The 17,281-nt window shown below is 40.3% G+C and overlaps 1 protein-coding gene across 2 annotated transcripts in view; it reads right to left on the bottom strand.

The window, feature by feature from the left end:
• The window catches only part of arl3l1 (ADP ribosylation factor like GTPase 3, like 1), a 34,970-nt gene extending 24,625 nt beyond the window's left edge, over positions 1-10,345 (bottom strand). The window contains exons 1-2 of one of the 2 annotated variants that reach the window (XM_061930236.2): positions 10,037-10,345; positions 6,239-6,394 (exon numbers count right to left, since the gene is read on the bottom strand). In XM_061930236.2, the coding sequence (XP_061786220.2) occupies positions 6,239-6,394; positions 10,037-10,054 (174 nt within the window). In that variant the 5' untranslated portion in view covers positions 10,055-10,345. The remainder of the gene's footprint in view (positions 1-6,238; positions 6,395-10,036) is intronic. The other variant, XM_061930237.2, reaches the window with a different exon arrangement.
• Between the last annotated feature and the right edge of the window lie 6,936 nt (positions 10,346-17,281).

Genomic DNA, 17,281 nt, shown 5'->3' with positions numbered 1-17,281 from the left:
GACCGACACCAGCAGATGACATGGCACCCCAAACCATCACCCAACCATGCAAATTTTGCATTTCCTTTGGAAATCGAGGTCCCAGAGTCTGGAGGAAGACAGGAGAGGCACAGGATCCACGTTGCCTGAAGTCTAGTGTAAGGTTTCCACCATCAGTGATGGTTTGGGGTGCCATGTCATCTGCTGGTGTCGGTCCACTCTGTTTCCTGAGATCCAGGGTCAACGCAGCCGTCTACCAGCAAGTTTTAGAGCACTTCATGCTTCCTGCTGCTGACCTGCTCTATGGAGATGGAGATTTCAAGTTCCAACAGGACTTGGCGCCTGCACACAGCGCAAAATCTACCCGTGCCTGGTTTACGGACCATGGTATTTCTGTTCTAAATTGGCCCGCCAACTCCCCTGACCTTAGCCCCATAGAAAATCTGTGGGGTATTGTGAAAAGGAAGATGCAGAATGCCAGACCCAAAAACGCAGAAGAGTTGAAGGCCACTATCAGAGCAACCTGGGCTCTCATAACACCTGAGCAGTGCCAGAAACTCATCGACTCCATGCCACGCCGCATTAACGCAGTAATTGAGGCAAAAGGAGCTCCAACCAAGTATTGAGTATTGTACATGCTCATATTTTTCATTTTCATACTTTTCAGTTGGCCAACATTTCTAAAAATCCCTTTTTTGTATTAGCCTTAAGTAATATTCTAATTTTGTGACACACGGAATTTTGGATTTTCATTTGTTGCCACTTCAAATCATCAAAATTGAATGAAATAAACATTTGAATGCATCAGTCTGTGTGCAATGAATAAATATAATGTACAAGTTACACTTTTTGAATGCAATTACTGAAATAAATCAAGTTTTTCAAAATATTCTAATTTACTGGCTTTTACCTGTATGAACCCTAAAGAGTATCTTATTCACCATTTGATTGGCAGCAGTTAACGGGTTATGTTTAAAAGCTCATACCAGCATTCTTCCCTGCTTGGCACTCAGCATCAAGGGTTGGAATTGGGGGTTAAATCACCAAAAATGATTCCCAGGCGCGGCGCCGCTGCTGCCCACAGCTCCCCTCACCTCCCAGGGGGTGAACCAGGGGATGGGTCAAATGCAGAGGACACATTTTATTACACCTAGTGTGTGTGTGACAATCATTGCTACTTTAACTTAACTTTAACTTTACACATACAAACTGTAACACACAAAAAAGCACATTTAATAAAAAAAAACGTTATTATGGTCTTACCTTTACTTACAAATTAAGTCCATGCGCCGCAACTAAAGCCCTCCCTTAAGCTTTCCACGTGCAAGATTGAATCTATTTAAAAAAGTGTAACCGAGGGTTTATAAATGTCGCCTATACTGTATGAAACTACAAAATAACAAACACGGAGGCTCCAGTTTACACGAGGACCACTTTATTTACCTTCTTTCAAAAACCTCTGCAACGTGACATCACTTCCGCTCTTAGCGCCTTCAAAATAAGAGCTCAAGGCATATACTGTATAACAGCGCATAACAGGAACTTAACATCACAAAGAGCAAAGCCCATGAAAATAGGTTACAAAAGTTATTTAATAAGAAGCCAAAAAGTGCAAAAACAATAATGTTCGTGTTGGAGGAGTTGTGAATTAGATACACCTGCAGTCTGCAGGTGTACCTAATGTTGTGTCCCTGCAGTCATTCACAACTCCTCCAACACGAACATTATTGTTTTTGCACTTTTTGGCTTCTTATGAAATAATTTTTTTAAATAGATTCAATCTTGCACGTGGAAAGTTTAAGTGTGGGCTTTAGTTGATATAACAATTCTACGGCGGGGGTGCAGGAGGCGGGGTTACTGGAGCCTCAGCCAGTGCGTCTTTTGCAGCCGTTTTATGATCGCTCAGCACAAGAAATACTTTACACACATACAGTTGTTGACAAAATACACTATACATTATATACCTCAGCTAACTAAACTATGGAAATGTATAATATAATTCATATAGCAATACGGTCTCACTGCACAGCAGGCCAGCAGTTAGCCGAGTCCGCAATCCATGTTGAGGCACTGAGTGACGTGCCTCAACTGGCTGCTGATCCCCGCACCGTCTCTTCTCAGTATTTGAACGGCAAATGTGAAAATTCAGCGATTTTGAATAAAAATAATCTAAAACTGGTGAAGTTGAATGGAAAATAACTTTATAGTATAATCACTGGATACATATAACAATTTAAATTTTTTTTTTCTTTTTACATTTTTTTTCTTTCCATGATGGCAGGTGAGGCCCCACCTCACCTGCCTCTAGTGACTGCACGTCACTGCAATATATGAACGTCACAACCCCTCTCGATCGACATATTTTACAATCAAGTGAAACGCAACAAAAATGCAACAAACAGCGAAATATGAACGCAAAGGGTAAAAAATACACCCACCTACAATTTGATGGATAACTCGCTTTTAAATGATTATTATAGATATTTATTTCTATTTAAAAAATGGTCTGAATGTTTGATAATATATTTTTGCATAATTAAACAATATTTAAGTTAACATAATTTGCAATTACATGGAGTACATCTATTTTTTAAGAAATTTACAGTACTTTATTGATACATATTATTTGCAGGCTTTCGAGGGCCAAGTGGCGGGCCACATCTGGCCCCCGGGCCCTGAGTTTGACACCTGCGCTATAAACTGTGTTTTCCCGATTTCTCGATTAATTGAACAAAATAATCGCTATTTTATTTAATGACTAAAATATTCCTAGTTTTATTGTAATTTAATACCAATTAATAAATAATCCAAAAATCGGTTTGAATTGGGAATCGTGTTGAAACGAGAATCAATTCTCATACCTGCCAACTTTTGAAATCAGAAAAACCTAGTAGCCAGGGTCCAGGGGCCGCAGGCCCCGGTAGGTCCAGGACAAAGTCCTGGTGGGGGGTTCAGGCTTCGCCCCGCGACGCAAAATGATTATTAGCATTCAGACAGGTTAAAATGTTGCTAAAACCATCACTTTTTTATCAGTCACAGTGACTTTTCAAAACAAAAATATTACAGCAAAAATCATATGGGTTGATTGACATGTTTATTCTGTAAGCTAACTTCAATAGTTTGAAATTATTTTGACAGTTAATGCCAGTTATCCTGTCAACCTTTCACAAGACTTCAATTTGTTAATTGAAAGTATAAACACTTTTTACAGTAAACAAATGGTAAAACAGTACTAAACAATTCCATAAAAAAAAAAATTGGTGTCATTATTAACTTTCTGTCCAAGCTTGTATAATCTACTGCCTTGTTCAATTGTATAAAATATTCTGTGCCTAAAATTCACATTTCTATCACAATTATCATACTGTAAACATGGTAAGCTAACTTCATTAAAATTAATAATCCTGTCAATGGCATGGAATTACAATTCAAATGTAGTTTTTTTTGTAAGCCTTTCAAAAGAATTCAAAATATGAAAAATTAATGAAAATGAATTTAAGCCATCAGACACTTGAAAAGTGGCACATCACATCTCTAATGTAATCATTTGAACTTTTCAACAGAAATAGCACTGCAAAAATATTAAGGACATACTTCTGTATTTTGGTAGTTATGCTGTCAACATTTAACAAGATTTCTTCAACTTGGACTTGAAAGCATAAATAGTAGAAACACTTAACAGTATAACAGTACTAAACAATTCCAATAGATAACATTGGTGTCATTACCTTTTTGTGGCTAAAATCCGAAAAACGTTGAAAGTTTTCCACTTGTATCGCTAGCAACGGCATTAGACTTGTGTTTTTTTGTCCCAACGTGGTCTTTTACATCGCTAATTCCTCCGTGTCCGATCGAAAAATCTTGTCTGCACAAGGTGCAATTCGCGTAGTTTTCACCCTTTTTGGAACGGATAATTATTCCCGGATAGGCTTTTGAATATTCTTCACGGAATGACTGCAGTTTTCTTTTCGGTTTAAGACTCGTATGCGATTTTTCTCCGGCTGATTCCATGATCGTTCGCTCGTTTGGAAACAATGGCAACAGGTGCCTCGTGCTTGGCAGCGGTGCTATAAATAGCCTCGCGGAATGGCTCGATAGGAAGTTACGGGAAGCAGGTCGAATGTCATTGTTGTTACGCGATTTCGTGAATAAAACTTTTTAAAAAAAGATATTTTTTTAATTAATGAAAAACCGTATTTTTTATCACTGCAACCGTAACCCAGAATAGGTTGATGAAAACCGTACTAATTACGGGAAAACCGGAGTAGTTGGCAGGTATGCATATTATTTGCAGGCTTTCGAGGGCCAAGTGGCGGGCCACATCTGGCCCCCGGGCCCTGAGTTTGACACCTGTGCTATAAACTGTGTTTTCCCGATTTCTCGATTAATTGAACAAAATAATCGCTATATTATTTAATGACTAAAATATTCCTAGTTTTATTATAATTTTCATACCAATTAATAAATAATCCAAAAATCGGTTTGAATTGGGAATCGTGTTGAAACGAGAATCAATTTTGAAGCAAATCGTCACCCCAAATATGGGAATCAAATTGAATCATGACCTGAGAGATTCTCTTCCCTAATAGATATGGATGGATGTATGGACAGCCAGACAAACATAGACACTAGAGATGCGCGGATAGGCAATTATTTCACCCGCAACCGCATCAGAAAGTCGTCAACCATCCGCCATCCACCCGATCTAACATTTAATCAACCGCATCCGCCCGCACCCGCCCGTTGTTATATATCTAATATAGATGATGCAAGGCATTAGTGAGGTTATAAAGCTTTTGCCTGTTAAAGAAAGGAGACTGATCCAATGCAGCACAGACATTCGCGTGCCACGCTGTCACGGCCCAGACGCACACCAGTGCGCAATCATATGGGAGCCGCGCTGAGCGCACCTCCAAGCGCGTCTCGCTGCCGGCGACGGCCGGGTATGGGCCCGACGCTCCAGCGCCATCCATTTTCAGGGCTAGTTGATTCTGCAGGTAGGTTGTTGCACACTCCTTAGCGGGTTCCGACTTCCATGGCCACCGTCCTGCTGTCTATATCAACCAGGGTGAGCCCCACCCCTTTCGTGAGCGCACTGCGCGCGGAGTGACCCCTGTTACGCGCCCCCGGCAACAGGGGTGGCGGGCAGGTAAGCTGCGCGGGCGGAGCGCGCGGAGTGACCCCTGTTACGAGCCCCCGGCCACGGGGGTGGCGGGCAGGTAAGCTGCTTACCTGCTGCGCGTGACGCCGGCCGCGGCGAAGGCGGACGAGGCGGGGTGTCGGTGCGGTGGGCGCGGTGGTGACCCTGGACGTGCGTCGGGCCCTTCTCGCGGATCGCCTCAGCTACGGCTCCCGGTGGGGCCCTCTCGGGGGAAGGGGCCTCGGTCCCGGACCCCGGCGAGGCGTCCCTTCTCCGCTCCGTAAAAGTGTCCATCTCTTTTTTTTTTCTTCTTCTGTTGTGGCATATGCTGCAGGTGCCTGCTCGTTTTTCGTATGTGGGTAACAACATTTAACTATGTATTTATATTTCAGAATCAGAATCAGAATCAGCTTTATTGTCATTACGCAAGGTAACGAGATTGAGGCCATTCCATACAGTGCGATGTGTGCATGCTAGAAAAACAATGTGCAAATATATAAAAATATTAAAAAAAATATAAAAAATGTAGAAGTGCAATGAATATGGTGTGAAATGAATATATACATGAAAAAAAAAAAAAAACAGGGTGGTTGGTGGAATGGGTTATTGCACCGAAGAGAAGGCAGTTATGAGGGACAATGGGGCAGTCCGTTCAGGATGGTTATGGCCCTGGGGAAGAAGCTGTTCTTTAGCCTGTTTGTTTTGGTTTTAATGCATTTCCCAATTGGTTTAACTGCCACCCGCCTGAATCTATTTAAAATCTTTTTTTTTTTTATTTCAACCGCCCGACCCGACCCGCGGATAAAATCTAATTTTTTAAAATTTCATCCGCCCGATCCGCGGATAATCCGCGGACTCCGCGGTTGTGCCCGCAAACCGCGCATCTCTAATAGACACATACATAGACATCAGGTGTCCAATTGAAAAAAGGTAAATAAAACAGTTTAGTCCAGTGTGACGTTACCATAGTTACACATCTGTAAAGAAGCCTCAGTGACTTGTGTAAGGATGGATGTCTCCCTCATTCATAGTGAAAGCAACTTGTCAAACTGAAGCATCTATCAAATATTAGTGCATGTCTCCCCCCTAATGATCATCATATTGTGTTTGTCACATCACCTGTGTAGGTGTGATGGTGTTGACGTCCTCAGAGGCCAGGCTCTTCAGTAGGGTGGTCTTACCGGCATTGTCCAAACCCAGAAGAACTATTCTGACTTCCTGCTCGCTGGAGCCCTTCAGTTTCTCAATGACGGAGAGTAAGCCCTGCATGGAGGACTGTGTGTCAGTCAGTCATCACAGTTTCGTTTGGTAGGGATGACCAAAAGATGACATCACGCCCCCTGAGAACCAGTGTAGTCTGCAGTGGACATTTGTTTTTTTTGGTCTATATCTTTTACAAAACCCAAAACCAGTGAAGTTGGCACCTTGTGTAATTCGTAAATAAAAACAGAATACAATGATTTGCAAATCCTTTTCAACTTTTATTCAATTAAATAGACTGCAAAGCATACTTGCCAACCTTGAGACCTCCGATTTCGGGAGGTGGGGGGTTGGGGTGGGGGGCTTGGTCGGGGGTGGGGCGGGGGGCGTGGTTGGGGGCGTGGTTACGATATATATATATATATATATATAAGAAATACTTGACTTTCAGTGAATTGTAGCTATATATATATATATATATATATATATATATATATATATATATATATATATTTTATTACATATATATGTAATAAAATATTTATATATATATATATATATATATATATATATATATATATAAAGAAATACTTGAATTTCAGTGTTCATTTATTTACACATATACACACACATAACACTCATCTACTCATTGAGTTAAGGGTTGAATTGTCCATCCTTGTTCTATTCTCTGTCACTATTTCAGAACACACACATTATACAAATATACATTATAAAATCAATAAGAAAACGGGAGCTCTAATTTGGGAGTCTGAATTAGGATCAGAAGTTCCTATATAAACATTGCGCACTCACGTCGCCTTTTTTGTATTGATTACTGCAGCTGTGCATTAGATTCATTCACAAATACAAACTACAACTCACAAACACTTTAGAGTTAGGCTCCACCATCAGAATGTGTACTTAAACTTATAAAGATCACATGGATATTATTCAGTGAGTTGGTTCACCAAAACTAACCTGTTATACAGGAGGAAAAAGCACACGGGACGTTTCAATTGTTCACAGACTGGTCGCGCTCATCAGAATGACAAGACACTTCCGGTCTGCAGGTGATATCATTCAATTGGGAAGAAACGCCCTACTGCCCCCTACTGACCAATGTGAATACTGATAAATGTGTAATGACAGCTCCAAAAACGAATTCAAACCACAAAATAAAATAAATAAATCAACACAAAAAGGTGACACATTATGGGTGGGTCACATATGCATGTACAGTAGATGGCAGTATTGTCCTGTTTAAAAGTGTCACAACATGCTGTTTACGGCAATGTGGTGAACAGGCTGTCAACACGTCACTCAGGTCCGCATGGAGCTGGAGGGGGCGTGGCCTCCAGCTCCGCCTGAATTTCGGGAGATTTTCGGGAGAAAATTTGTCCCGGGAGGTTTTCGGGAGAGGCGCTGAATTTCGGGAGTCTCCCGGAAAATCCGGGAGGGTTGGCAAGTATGCTGCAAAGAATGTTCGAAATGAGAAACTTGTTTTTTTCTGTGCAAATAATCATTAACTTAGAATTTAATGGCAGCAACACGTGCCAAAGTAGTTGGGAAAGGGCATGATCACCACTGTGTTACATGGCCTTTCCTTTTAACAACACTCAGTAAACGTTTGGGAACTGAGGAGACACATTTTTGAAGTTTTTCAAGTGGAATTCCTTCCCATTCTTGCTTGATGTACAGCTTAAGTTGTTCAACAGTCCGGGGGTCTCCGTTGTGCTATTTTAGGCTTCATAATGCGCCACACATTTTCAATGGGAGACAGGTCTGGACTACAGGCAGGCCAGTCTAGTACCCGCACTCTTTTACTATGAAGCCACGCTGTTGTAATACGTGCAGAATGTGGCTTGGCGTTGTCTTGCTGAAATAAGCAGGGGCGTCCATGAAAAAGACGTTGCTTGGATAGCAACATATGTTGCTCCAAAACCTGTATGTACCTTTCAGCATTAATGGCGCCTTCACAGATGTGTAAGTTACCCATGTCTTGGGCACTAATACACCCCCATACCATCACACATGCTGGCTTTTCAACTTTGCACCTATAAAAGTCCGGATGGTTCTTTTCCTTTTTGGTCCGGAAGACATGACGTCCACAGTTTCCAAAAACAATTTGGAATGTGGACTCGTCGGACCACAGAACACTTTTTCACTTTGCATCAGTCCATCTTAGATGAGCTCAGGCCCAGCGAAGCCGGTGGCGTTTCTGGGTGTTGTTGATAAATGGCTTTCGCTTTGCATAGTAGAGATTTAACTTGCACTTACAGCTGTAGCAACAAACTGTAGTTACTGACAGTGGTTTTCTGAAGTGCTCCTGAGTCCATGTGGTGATGCAAGCCTGTTGGTTGGTTGGTTTTTGGTGATTTCTCCAGATTCTCTGAATCTTTTGATATTACAGACCTTAAATTCCTTGCAATAGCTCGTTGAGAAATTAAGTGTTTGATGAGCATTCCTCAACTTTCTCAGTTTTGTTGTCACTTGTGCCAGCTTTTTTTGAAACATGTTGCAGGCATCAAATTCCAAATGAGCTAATTGTTGGAATAATTGTTTGTAAGTTATCACAAAAGAAACGTATTATGAATGCTGTCTTTCGAGGCCTAACAAGAGGAAGAAGGCTCGTAAAACTCCACTGTGATTTCAACACGGACAGATGGCAGGATCTGCTCAACTCCCAGAGGAACTCTCTTTGAAGTGTTAAACGAACTCTCTCTGAAGTATTTCACAAACTCTCTTCCAACTGTTTGGTGACCGAGGTCAACGCTGTTTATGACCCGCTGCCCTCTTAAAGTCACTGTGGTCAGGAGACGGGAGGGGTTATCCATTGTCCTCCAACACCTGCCCCAGCTGGATCCAGGAAGAGCCCAAGCCCGAGAAATCCTCTTCTTGGACTTCAAAGCGACCGAAAACAATGACTGTTTTAAATACCTCCCAATCCTGCTGTGACATATGTTGGTGCGTGAACATTGAACATCTGAATAAAGGAGTAGACGAAAACCTTCTTCGTCAGAGCGTGGTGCAGGACTGTGCAGAGAGTGCAGTGGCCATGTCTCTCCTCAATATTGAGTCCAAATTGAATTCTGTCTCTGTTTGATTCCTTGCCTTTTGTCTTGTTTAATAGATGTCCTGTGTTTGAACGTGACACTAATATTTGCAAAAAATAAAGTTTTCCAGTTCGAATGTTAATATTCCATTGAATATAGGTTGAAAATAATTTGGAAATCATTGTATTCTGTTTTTATTTATGGTTTTGGGTTTTTTAATACACATTTTGGTAAAAAAAAAGAAAAAGAAAAGGGCCCTTTTATGCAAAACGCAAATGTCCACTACAGAGGATGCTGGTTCTCAGGAAGATGTAGTGAAAAAGACAATTAAAACATGTTTGTCAAATGAATGCATTGCTGTGTCAAAACACCAGAATAAAACCAAATTAAGTTAAAAGTTGGGATGATTTGAGGTCAAAGCTCCCCTGACACACGTCTGATCCCTGTTCTGTAAAACCTAATCTGAGGCTTCATTTAGAACCGGGCCTCCATTCATATAATGGTGCACTATGTAATGTGATTAAAGACTGCACACACAAACACTGTTGCTTTAAATTGTGATAGTAACAGTATCGAACAAGTACACCAGTCAGGTCTTTTTTTCACAAATTTAAACTAATATGAAGAAAAAGTTTCATTGTATACATTGGATCGGTGCACGTACCTTCTGAGCTTCTCCCATGGTGGCGAGTATCCTTGTGCTTCTTTGGAGGTACGATGCTACATCCTCCAATGAGGCTCACACAGGTGCGTTAGTTATGCACAAAAGCAGCCTCGTTTCTCGCCCTCGTCCCGCTCAGGAAGCAGTTACGTCTACCTGGTCACCGGTTGCTCGCAACCATGGGTGTGGGGATAGCAAGCAGGAAGAAGGGGGAAGGCGACAGAGACCGGGATTAGCTGGCCGGAATTAGCCCCGGTTGTCCATGCATAGGACGCTTACTCCGTCTATTTACCCTCCCCCGCTTCTTCAGTTCATCGCTCCATCTCCACTCCACAGTGGCTTTACCTGGATTATCCCCTTAGCCACCTGCTACTGGAGGAAACAGAGTAAACACTCGCACACATGCACATTATTGCCCGGGTGGGACGCCCCGCCATATGGCCGAGGGCAGGGAAATGCTGCTAATGCAGAAAGGCAAAGATGAGGATCAACAGTGTGCATGAACACATAAACCCTGACAGGATTATATCACTGAACTTATTCCTGACTTGATGCACAAACAGCGTCATATCACGTCCATCTATACCAAAGCTGCTCTGGGAGCATTCAGCGGGATTAGTTTCGGCACGGCTGGTCTGTGTCTGGATTACAATATTTCGTGGTTTCTTTTGCTCAGCGGGTGTGGCCAGTGCTGCGTTACACAACGGGTGCAGCCGAGGCGGCCCTAATGCACGGGCTTACCTGGGCTGAAGCCCAAGGGCCCCCACCTTATCAGGGGCCCACCATTTTGACGGCGGATCGCAATGACTGGTGTTCATAAGCAGTGTTGGGTTAGTTACTGAAAACCAGTAACTAGTTACAGTTACTAGTTACTTTATTTCAAAAGTAACTCAGTTACTAACTCAGTTATTTACACCAAAAAGTAATGCGTTACTGTGAAAAGTAACTATTTAGTTACTTCTTTCCCCCCCCCTTTTTAAGCCTCCCATTAATGCCCTTTTAGCCTTCATTTCAGTACTGTTATTGCACTGGAGAATAATACAATGTGTTGATCAACTTGACATACATTTGCATCACTCAACTCTGCTAAGCAATGTGGTCTACATACAACACACAAAGACAAAGATATGTTTCAAAGGGCCAATTTATTTCAGGCCAGAACAAATTGACAAAACTATTTTAAATAGCTGCAACATAATGGCACTTTAACTTTAACTTTAAGTAGATAGGATCTTTGATCCAAGACACAACTTACATTTAACTAAAATGTTATTTTCTTTGTGCTCGACAAAAGAAAAGTATTGAGAATGTCTCCATGTTAAAAAAAAACTCGACTTCTGGCTTCGCCATGATGTCGCGTATGTGTGTGTGTGTGTGTGGCCCTTTAAGATATGACAGCGTGTGAGGTGAGTGACGTCAGTGAGTGAGTGGGCGAGAGAGGTGAGAGAGCGGCAACAGTGAGTGCGTGCAGGTGCTCTAGCATGGTGGATGGCTGCGTCCAATAAAGTCACAAAGTTGCAACAAACCGCCCGTCTTGTCATTCACCTTCAGCTGTAAAGACCCACTTCCGGGTAAAGTGAAGGTTGTTAGCCCCGAAGACGTACATAGGCCCTGGAGGAACGTCTCCCTTGCGCTCCTCAACTGCGGTATGGTAGTCTTCCCCGCCCCCACCCACACAAAGCACGCCTTTTCTTTTCCACCGCTGCAATAAAACACACTCAGATCTTCTGTTTCTATCCGATACTACATGAAAAATAACGTAAAATAACGCAGTAACGCATCATGTAGTAACGGTAACTGAGTTACTGAATATAAAAAATAACGCGTTAGATTACTAGTTACCGCCGAAACTAACGGCGTTACAGTAACGCGTTACTTTGTAACGCGTTAGTCCCAACACTGTTCATAAGTGCCAATCACAAACAGCTCAGCTTCATCCAGCGATCGTGTACTCTCTCTCTTGGCTCCGTGGTTTTTTCCTACTGCCCCGAGTGAGGCTCGAGCCACAATACCTGTGCATACCTGCCAACTTTTGAAATCAGAAAAACCTAGTAGCCAGGGTCTAGGGGCCGCAGACAGGTTAAAATGTTGCTAAAACCATCACTTTTCTATCAGTCACAGTGACTTTTCAAAACAAAAATATTACAGCAAAAATCATATGGGTTGATTGACATGTTTATTCTGTAAGATAACTTCAATAGTTTGAAATTATTTTGACAGTTAATGCCAGTTATCCTGTCAACCTTTCACAAGACTTCAATTTGTTAATTGAAAGTATAAACAGTATAAACACTTTTTACAGTAAACAAATGGTAAAACAGTACTAAACAATTCCATTAAAAAAAAAATTGGTGTCATTATTAACTTTCTGTCCAAGCTTGTATAATCTACTGCCTTGTTCAATTGTAAAAAATATTCTGTGCCTAAAATTCACATTTCTATCACAATTATCATACTGTAAACATGGTAAGCTAATTTCATTAAAATTAATAGTCCTGTCAATAGCATGGAATTACAATTCAAATGTAGTTTTTTTGTAAGCCTTTTAAAAGAATTCAAAATATGAAAAATTAATGAAAATTAATTTAAGCCATCAGACACTTGAAAAGTGGCACATCACATCTCTAATGTAATCATTTGAACTTTTCAACAGAAATAGCACTGCAAAAATATTAAGGACATACTTCTGTATTTTGGTAGTTATGCTGTCAACATTTAACAAGATTTCTTCAACTTGGACTTGAAAGCATAAATAGTATAAACACTTTTAACAGTATAACAGTACTAAACAATTCCAATAGATAACATTGGTGTCATTACCTTTTTGTGGCTAAAATCCGAAAAACGTTGAAAGTTTTCCACTTGTATCGCTAGCAACGGCATTAGACTTGTGTTTTTTTGTCCCAACGTGGTCTTTTACATCGCTAATTCCTCCGTGTCCGATCGAAAAATCTTGTCTGCACAAGGTGCAATTCGCGTAGTTTTCACCCTTTTTGGAAGGGATAATTATTCCCGGATAGGCTTTTGAATATTCTTCACGGAATGACTGCAGTTTTCTTTTCGGTTTAAGACTCGTTTGCGATTTTTCTCCGGCTGATTCCATGATCGTTCGCTCGTTTGGAAACAATGGCAACATGTGCCTCGTGCTTGGCAGCGGTGCTATAAATAGCCTCGCGCATGGCATTCGGAATGGCTCGATAGGAAGTTACGGGAAGCAGTGTCGATTGTCATTGTTGTTACGCGATTTCGTGAATAAAACTTTTTTTTAAATATTTTTTTTTAATTAATGAAAAGCCGTATTTTTTATCACTGCAACCGTAACCCGGAATAGGTTGATGAAAACCGTACTAATTACGGGAAAACCGGAGTAGTTGGCAGGTATGCCTGTGTGAGAGACCAGCGTACTACTATTGAGCTAAAACACAGGCCGTTTTTTAAATTGGTAATATTTTTTAATTGTTGTTCTTTTGAGTGAAATCATGATTTTTTTTTTTCAAACTGTGTTTTCAAGCTGGGGAAGGTGTTGACTTTAAAAGCCCCCCACCCCCAATCAGCCATGGGAAACATTCACCTGCACTAAATCATGTAAAAATGTGAGATGTGCTGATCGATTTTGCACTGATCAGACGATCGAACGATATTTGTGAAAAAGTATGTGATCGCTTTTGTCGGGTAATGCAGTGTGTCTTAACCAGAGGTGGGTAGTAACGCGCTACATTTACTCCGTTACATCTACTTGAGTAACTTTTGGGATAAATTGTACTTCTAAGAGTAGTTTTAATGCAACATACTTTTACTTTTACTTGAGTATATTTATAGAGAAGGAACGCTACTTTTACTCCGCTACTTTTATCTACATTCAGCTCGCTACTCGCTACTAATTGTTATCGATCTGTTAATGCACGCTTTGTTTGTTTTGGTCTGTCAGACAGACCTTCATAGTGCCTGCGTTTCAACAAATACAGTCACTGGTGACGTTCACTCCGTTCCACCAATCAGATGCAGTCACTGGTGACATTGGACCAATCAAACAGAGCCAGGGGTCACATGACCTGACTTAAACAAGTTGAAAAACGTATTCGGGTGTTACCATTTAGTGGTCAATCGTACGGAATATATACTGTACTGTGCAATCTACTAATACAAGTTCCAATCAATCAATCAAAAGTGTGAAGGAAAAAAGACCATTTTTTATTTCAACCGTACATCCCGTCAAAAGCCTAAAGACTGACTGCACAGTTCCTGTCTTCACAATAAAAGTGCCGCTCCATCGCGCCTGCGCTTTCAAAATAAGAGTCTCCGAAAGCCAGCGCAAACAAGCTAACAAGCTAGCAAGCTACGGAGTTTGCCGCCAAAGTATTTCTTGTAAAGTGTATAAAAACGAACATGGAAGCTGGACAAATAAGAAGCCAAAAACCAACCACTTTCATGTGGTATTAGACAGAAAAGAGGAACTTTTTTTCTCCTCCATTTGAAAACGTGGACGTTATCATCACTACTGTCTGATTACAATCAATGCAAGTCATCAGAATCAGGTAATACACAAACTTATATTCTTGTTTTATATATGTGTATATATATATATATATATTTGTATATATATATTAATATATATATATATATATATATATACATATATATATATATATATATATATATGTGTGTGTATATGTTACTCATCAGTTACTCAGTACTTGAGTAGTTTTTTCACAACATACTTTTTACTTTTACTCAAGTAAATATTTAGGTGACTACTCCTTACTTTTACTTGAGTAATAAATATCTAAAGTAACAGTACTCTTACTTGAGTACAATTTCTGGCTACTCTACCCACCTCTGGTCTTAACCATAAGGCCGGGGCCCATTGATGCGCAGTACTCAGTTGTAATTAGGGTTGTCTCAATACCAATATTTTGGTACCGGTACCAAAATGTAATTTGATACTTTTCTAAATAAAGTGGACCACAGAAAAATGGCATTAATGGCTTTATTTTGACAAAAAAAATCTTAGGGTACATTAAACATATGTTTCTTATTGCAATCCAAGAACACTGTTGTCCTTATATAAAATAGTGAACATTAGTTTTGGAGGATACCACAAATGTAGGTATCGATCCGATACCAAGTAGTTACAGAATCATACATTGATCATAATTAAAGTGTGAATCCAGGGACGTATTTCCTGAGTTTATGAATATAATATGAATTTTCTTTTAAAAAGTAAAAAGATTTTGTGATGATAAACAATATCGATGTAATCATAGTAGTATGGACTAGATACGCTTCTGTACTTGGTATCATTACAGTGGATGACAGGTGTAGATCCACCCATGGCGTTTGTTTACATTGTGACACCAATGAGCTATTGTATCCTCCTATGGTGTGTAGTGAAGCATGTTTAGCTATTCCTGCAGGGATGATACTTGTAAGAAACTTACTTTATTTGTCGCCATGGATTGATTGATTGAGACTTTTATTAGTAGATTGCACAGTACAGTACATATTCCGTACAATTGACCACTAAATGGTAACACCTGAATACGTTTTTCAACTTGTTTAAGTCGGGGTCCACGTTAATCATCCATCCATCCATCCATTTTCTACCGCATGTCCCTTTTTTGGGGTTGCGGGGGGTCGCTGGAGCCTATCTCAGCTGCATTCGGGCGGTAGGTGGGGTACACCCTGGCCAAGTGGCCACCTCGTCACAGGGCCAACACAGATAGACAGACAACATTCACACACTAGGGACCATTTAGTGTTGCCAATCAGCCACTTCATGGTAATTCATGGAGGCGAGGATTAGTGATTTAGAAGTAGCTAAAACACTGCCGATTGCGGATGGACATTAGCCGCTAACTAGCTAGCCATATTTTAAAGCACCGCTTTCTTTGGGTGTTTCAGTGTTATAGCTTCACTTATATCGTTAGTTTTTAAGCCAAAATGCGTCCATTCTCCCTTTTCTGTCTACACACTGTGTCTGCTTGTAAGTACTCCGTGATTGTGCGCTGCCGAAAATGCTCCTCTGCTCGTAAAAACCCGCAATGACACGACGTGACGACGCGCCGTCATGCGTGTAAAAAAACAAATATGGCGAACCGGTACTTTTCTAACAGAGTATAGTACCGTTTTTGATTCATTAGCACCGGTATACCGTACAAGCCTAGTTGTAATATACTTTTCCAACACTGGTGGAAGTAAAGACAATCTCAAACTGACAGAAGGAGTCTGGAGCTAAAGTCATCGAGAAGTTTCTTAAGTACAAGAATTATGACTAAAGTGGAAAAAGCTGTTGTGGAGGTTGCCCTCCAGGGGGTTCTTCGGACCACCAAGCACCGACATGATAGCCCGGTTCAGGTTCACAATACAGTTTTATTTTGCAATAAAGTCTGTGGCTTGCTTTCCAGCAATTGTCTTTTGTGTCCGTGTCAGGCTCGCTCTCGCTCTTACTCCAGCTCCAACAACTCTCGCCTCCCGGCTGCTGCCTTTTAACAGAGCGACAGGTGATTAGATAACCAGGCCCAGGTGGGCCATCTACGCACCTGTCGCTGATTTCGAAGCCGGTCCTGGCACGTCCCGCTTCGCTGCAAGCCTGCAGGCCACGCCCCCCTCAATTGTATTATTATTGTTATTATTACTTATTATAATTTAGTTTTTTAAATTATTATTTCTTTCAGCACTGGGTAATTGTATGTGCGGTAAATACATTTTTCATCAGTTATTTATGAGTCCATTCTTTTGCAGTACCATATCATTTCATCATCAAGGTTCATCCTGTTAAACTGTAAGTAGGTTAGATATACATTTTTTACTATGATAAAATACCTGTCAAAACTTTTTAAAGCATTTTGTACGCACTTGTATACTGCCCACTTGTGGCGAAAATTCGAAAAAGCAGTATGCATAAACTCCAGGTGGCATACAGTGCATCCGAAAAGTATTCACAGTGCTTTACTTTTTCCACATTTTCTTATGTTACAGCCTTATTCCAAAATTGAATACATACATTTTGTCTACATAATCACAATGTGAATGTTTTTTCTTACATTTTTCCGTCAATTTATTATTAAAAAAAAAAAAAAATTAAAAAAATAAATAAATAATAATATATATATATATATATATATATATATATATATATATATATATATATATATATATATATATATATATATATATATATATATATATTATTTTTTATTTTTTTATTTTTATTTTTTTAATAATAAATTGACGGAAAAATGTAAATAT

Source organism: Nerophis lumbriciformis, linkage group LG36 (assembly GCF_033978685.3).
Source record: "Nerophis lumbriciformis linkage group LG36, RoL_Nlum_v2.1, whole genome shotgun sequence".
Lineage (NCBI taxonomy): Eukaryota > Metazoa > Chordata > Actinopteri > Syngnathiformes > Syngnathidae > Nerophis > Nerophis lumbriciformis.
The sequence above is the reverse complement of the archived record's forward strand: the minus strand, read 5'-3'. Positions and strand labels throughout refer to the sequence as shown.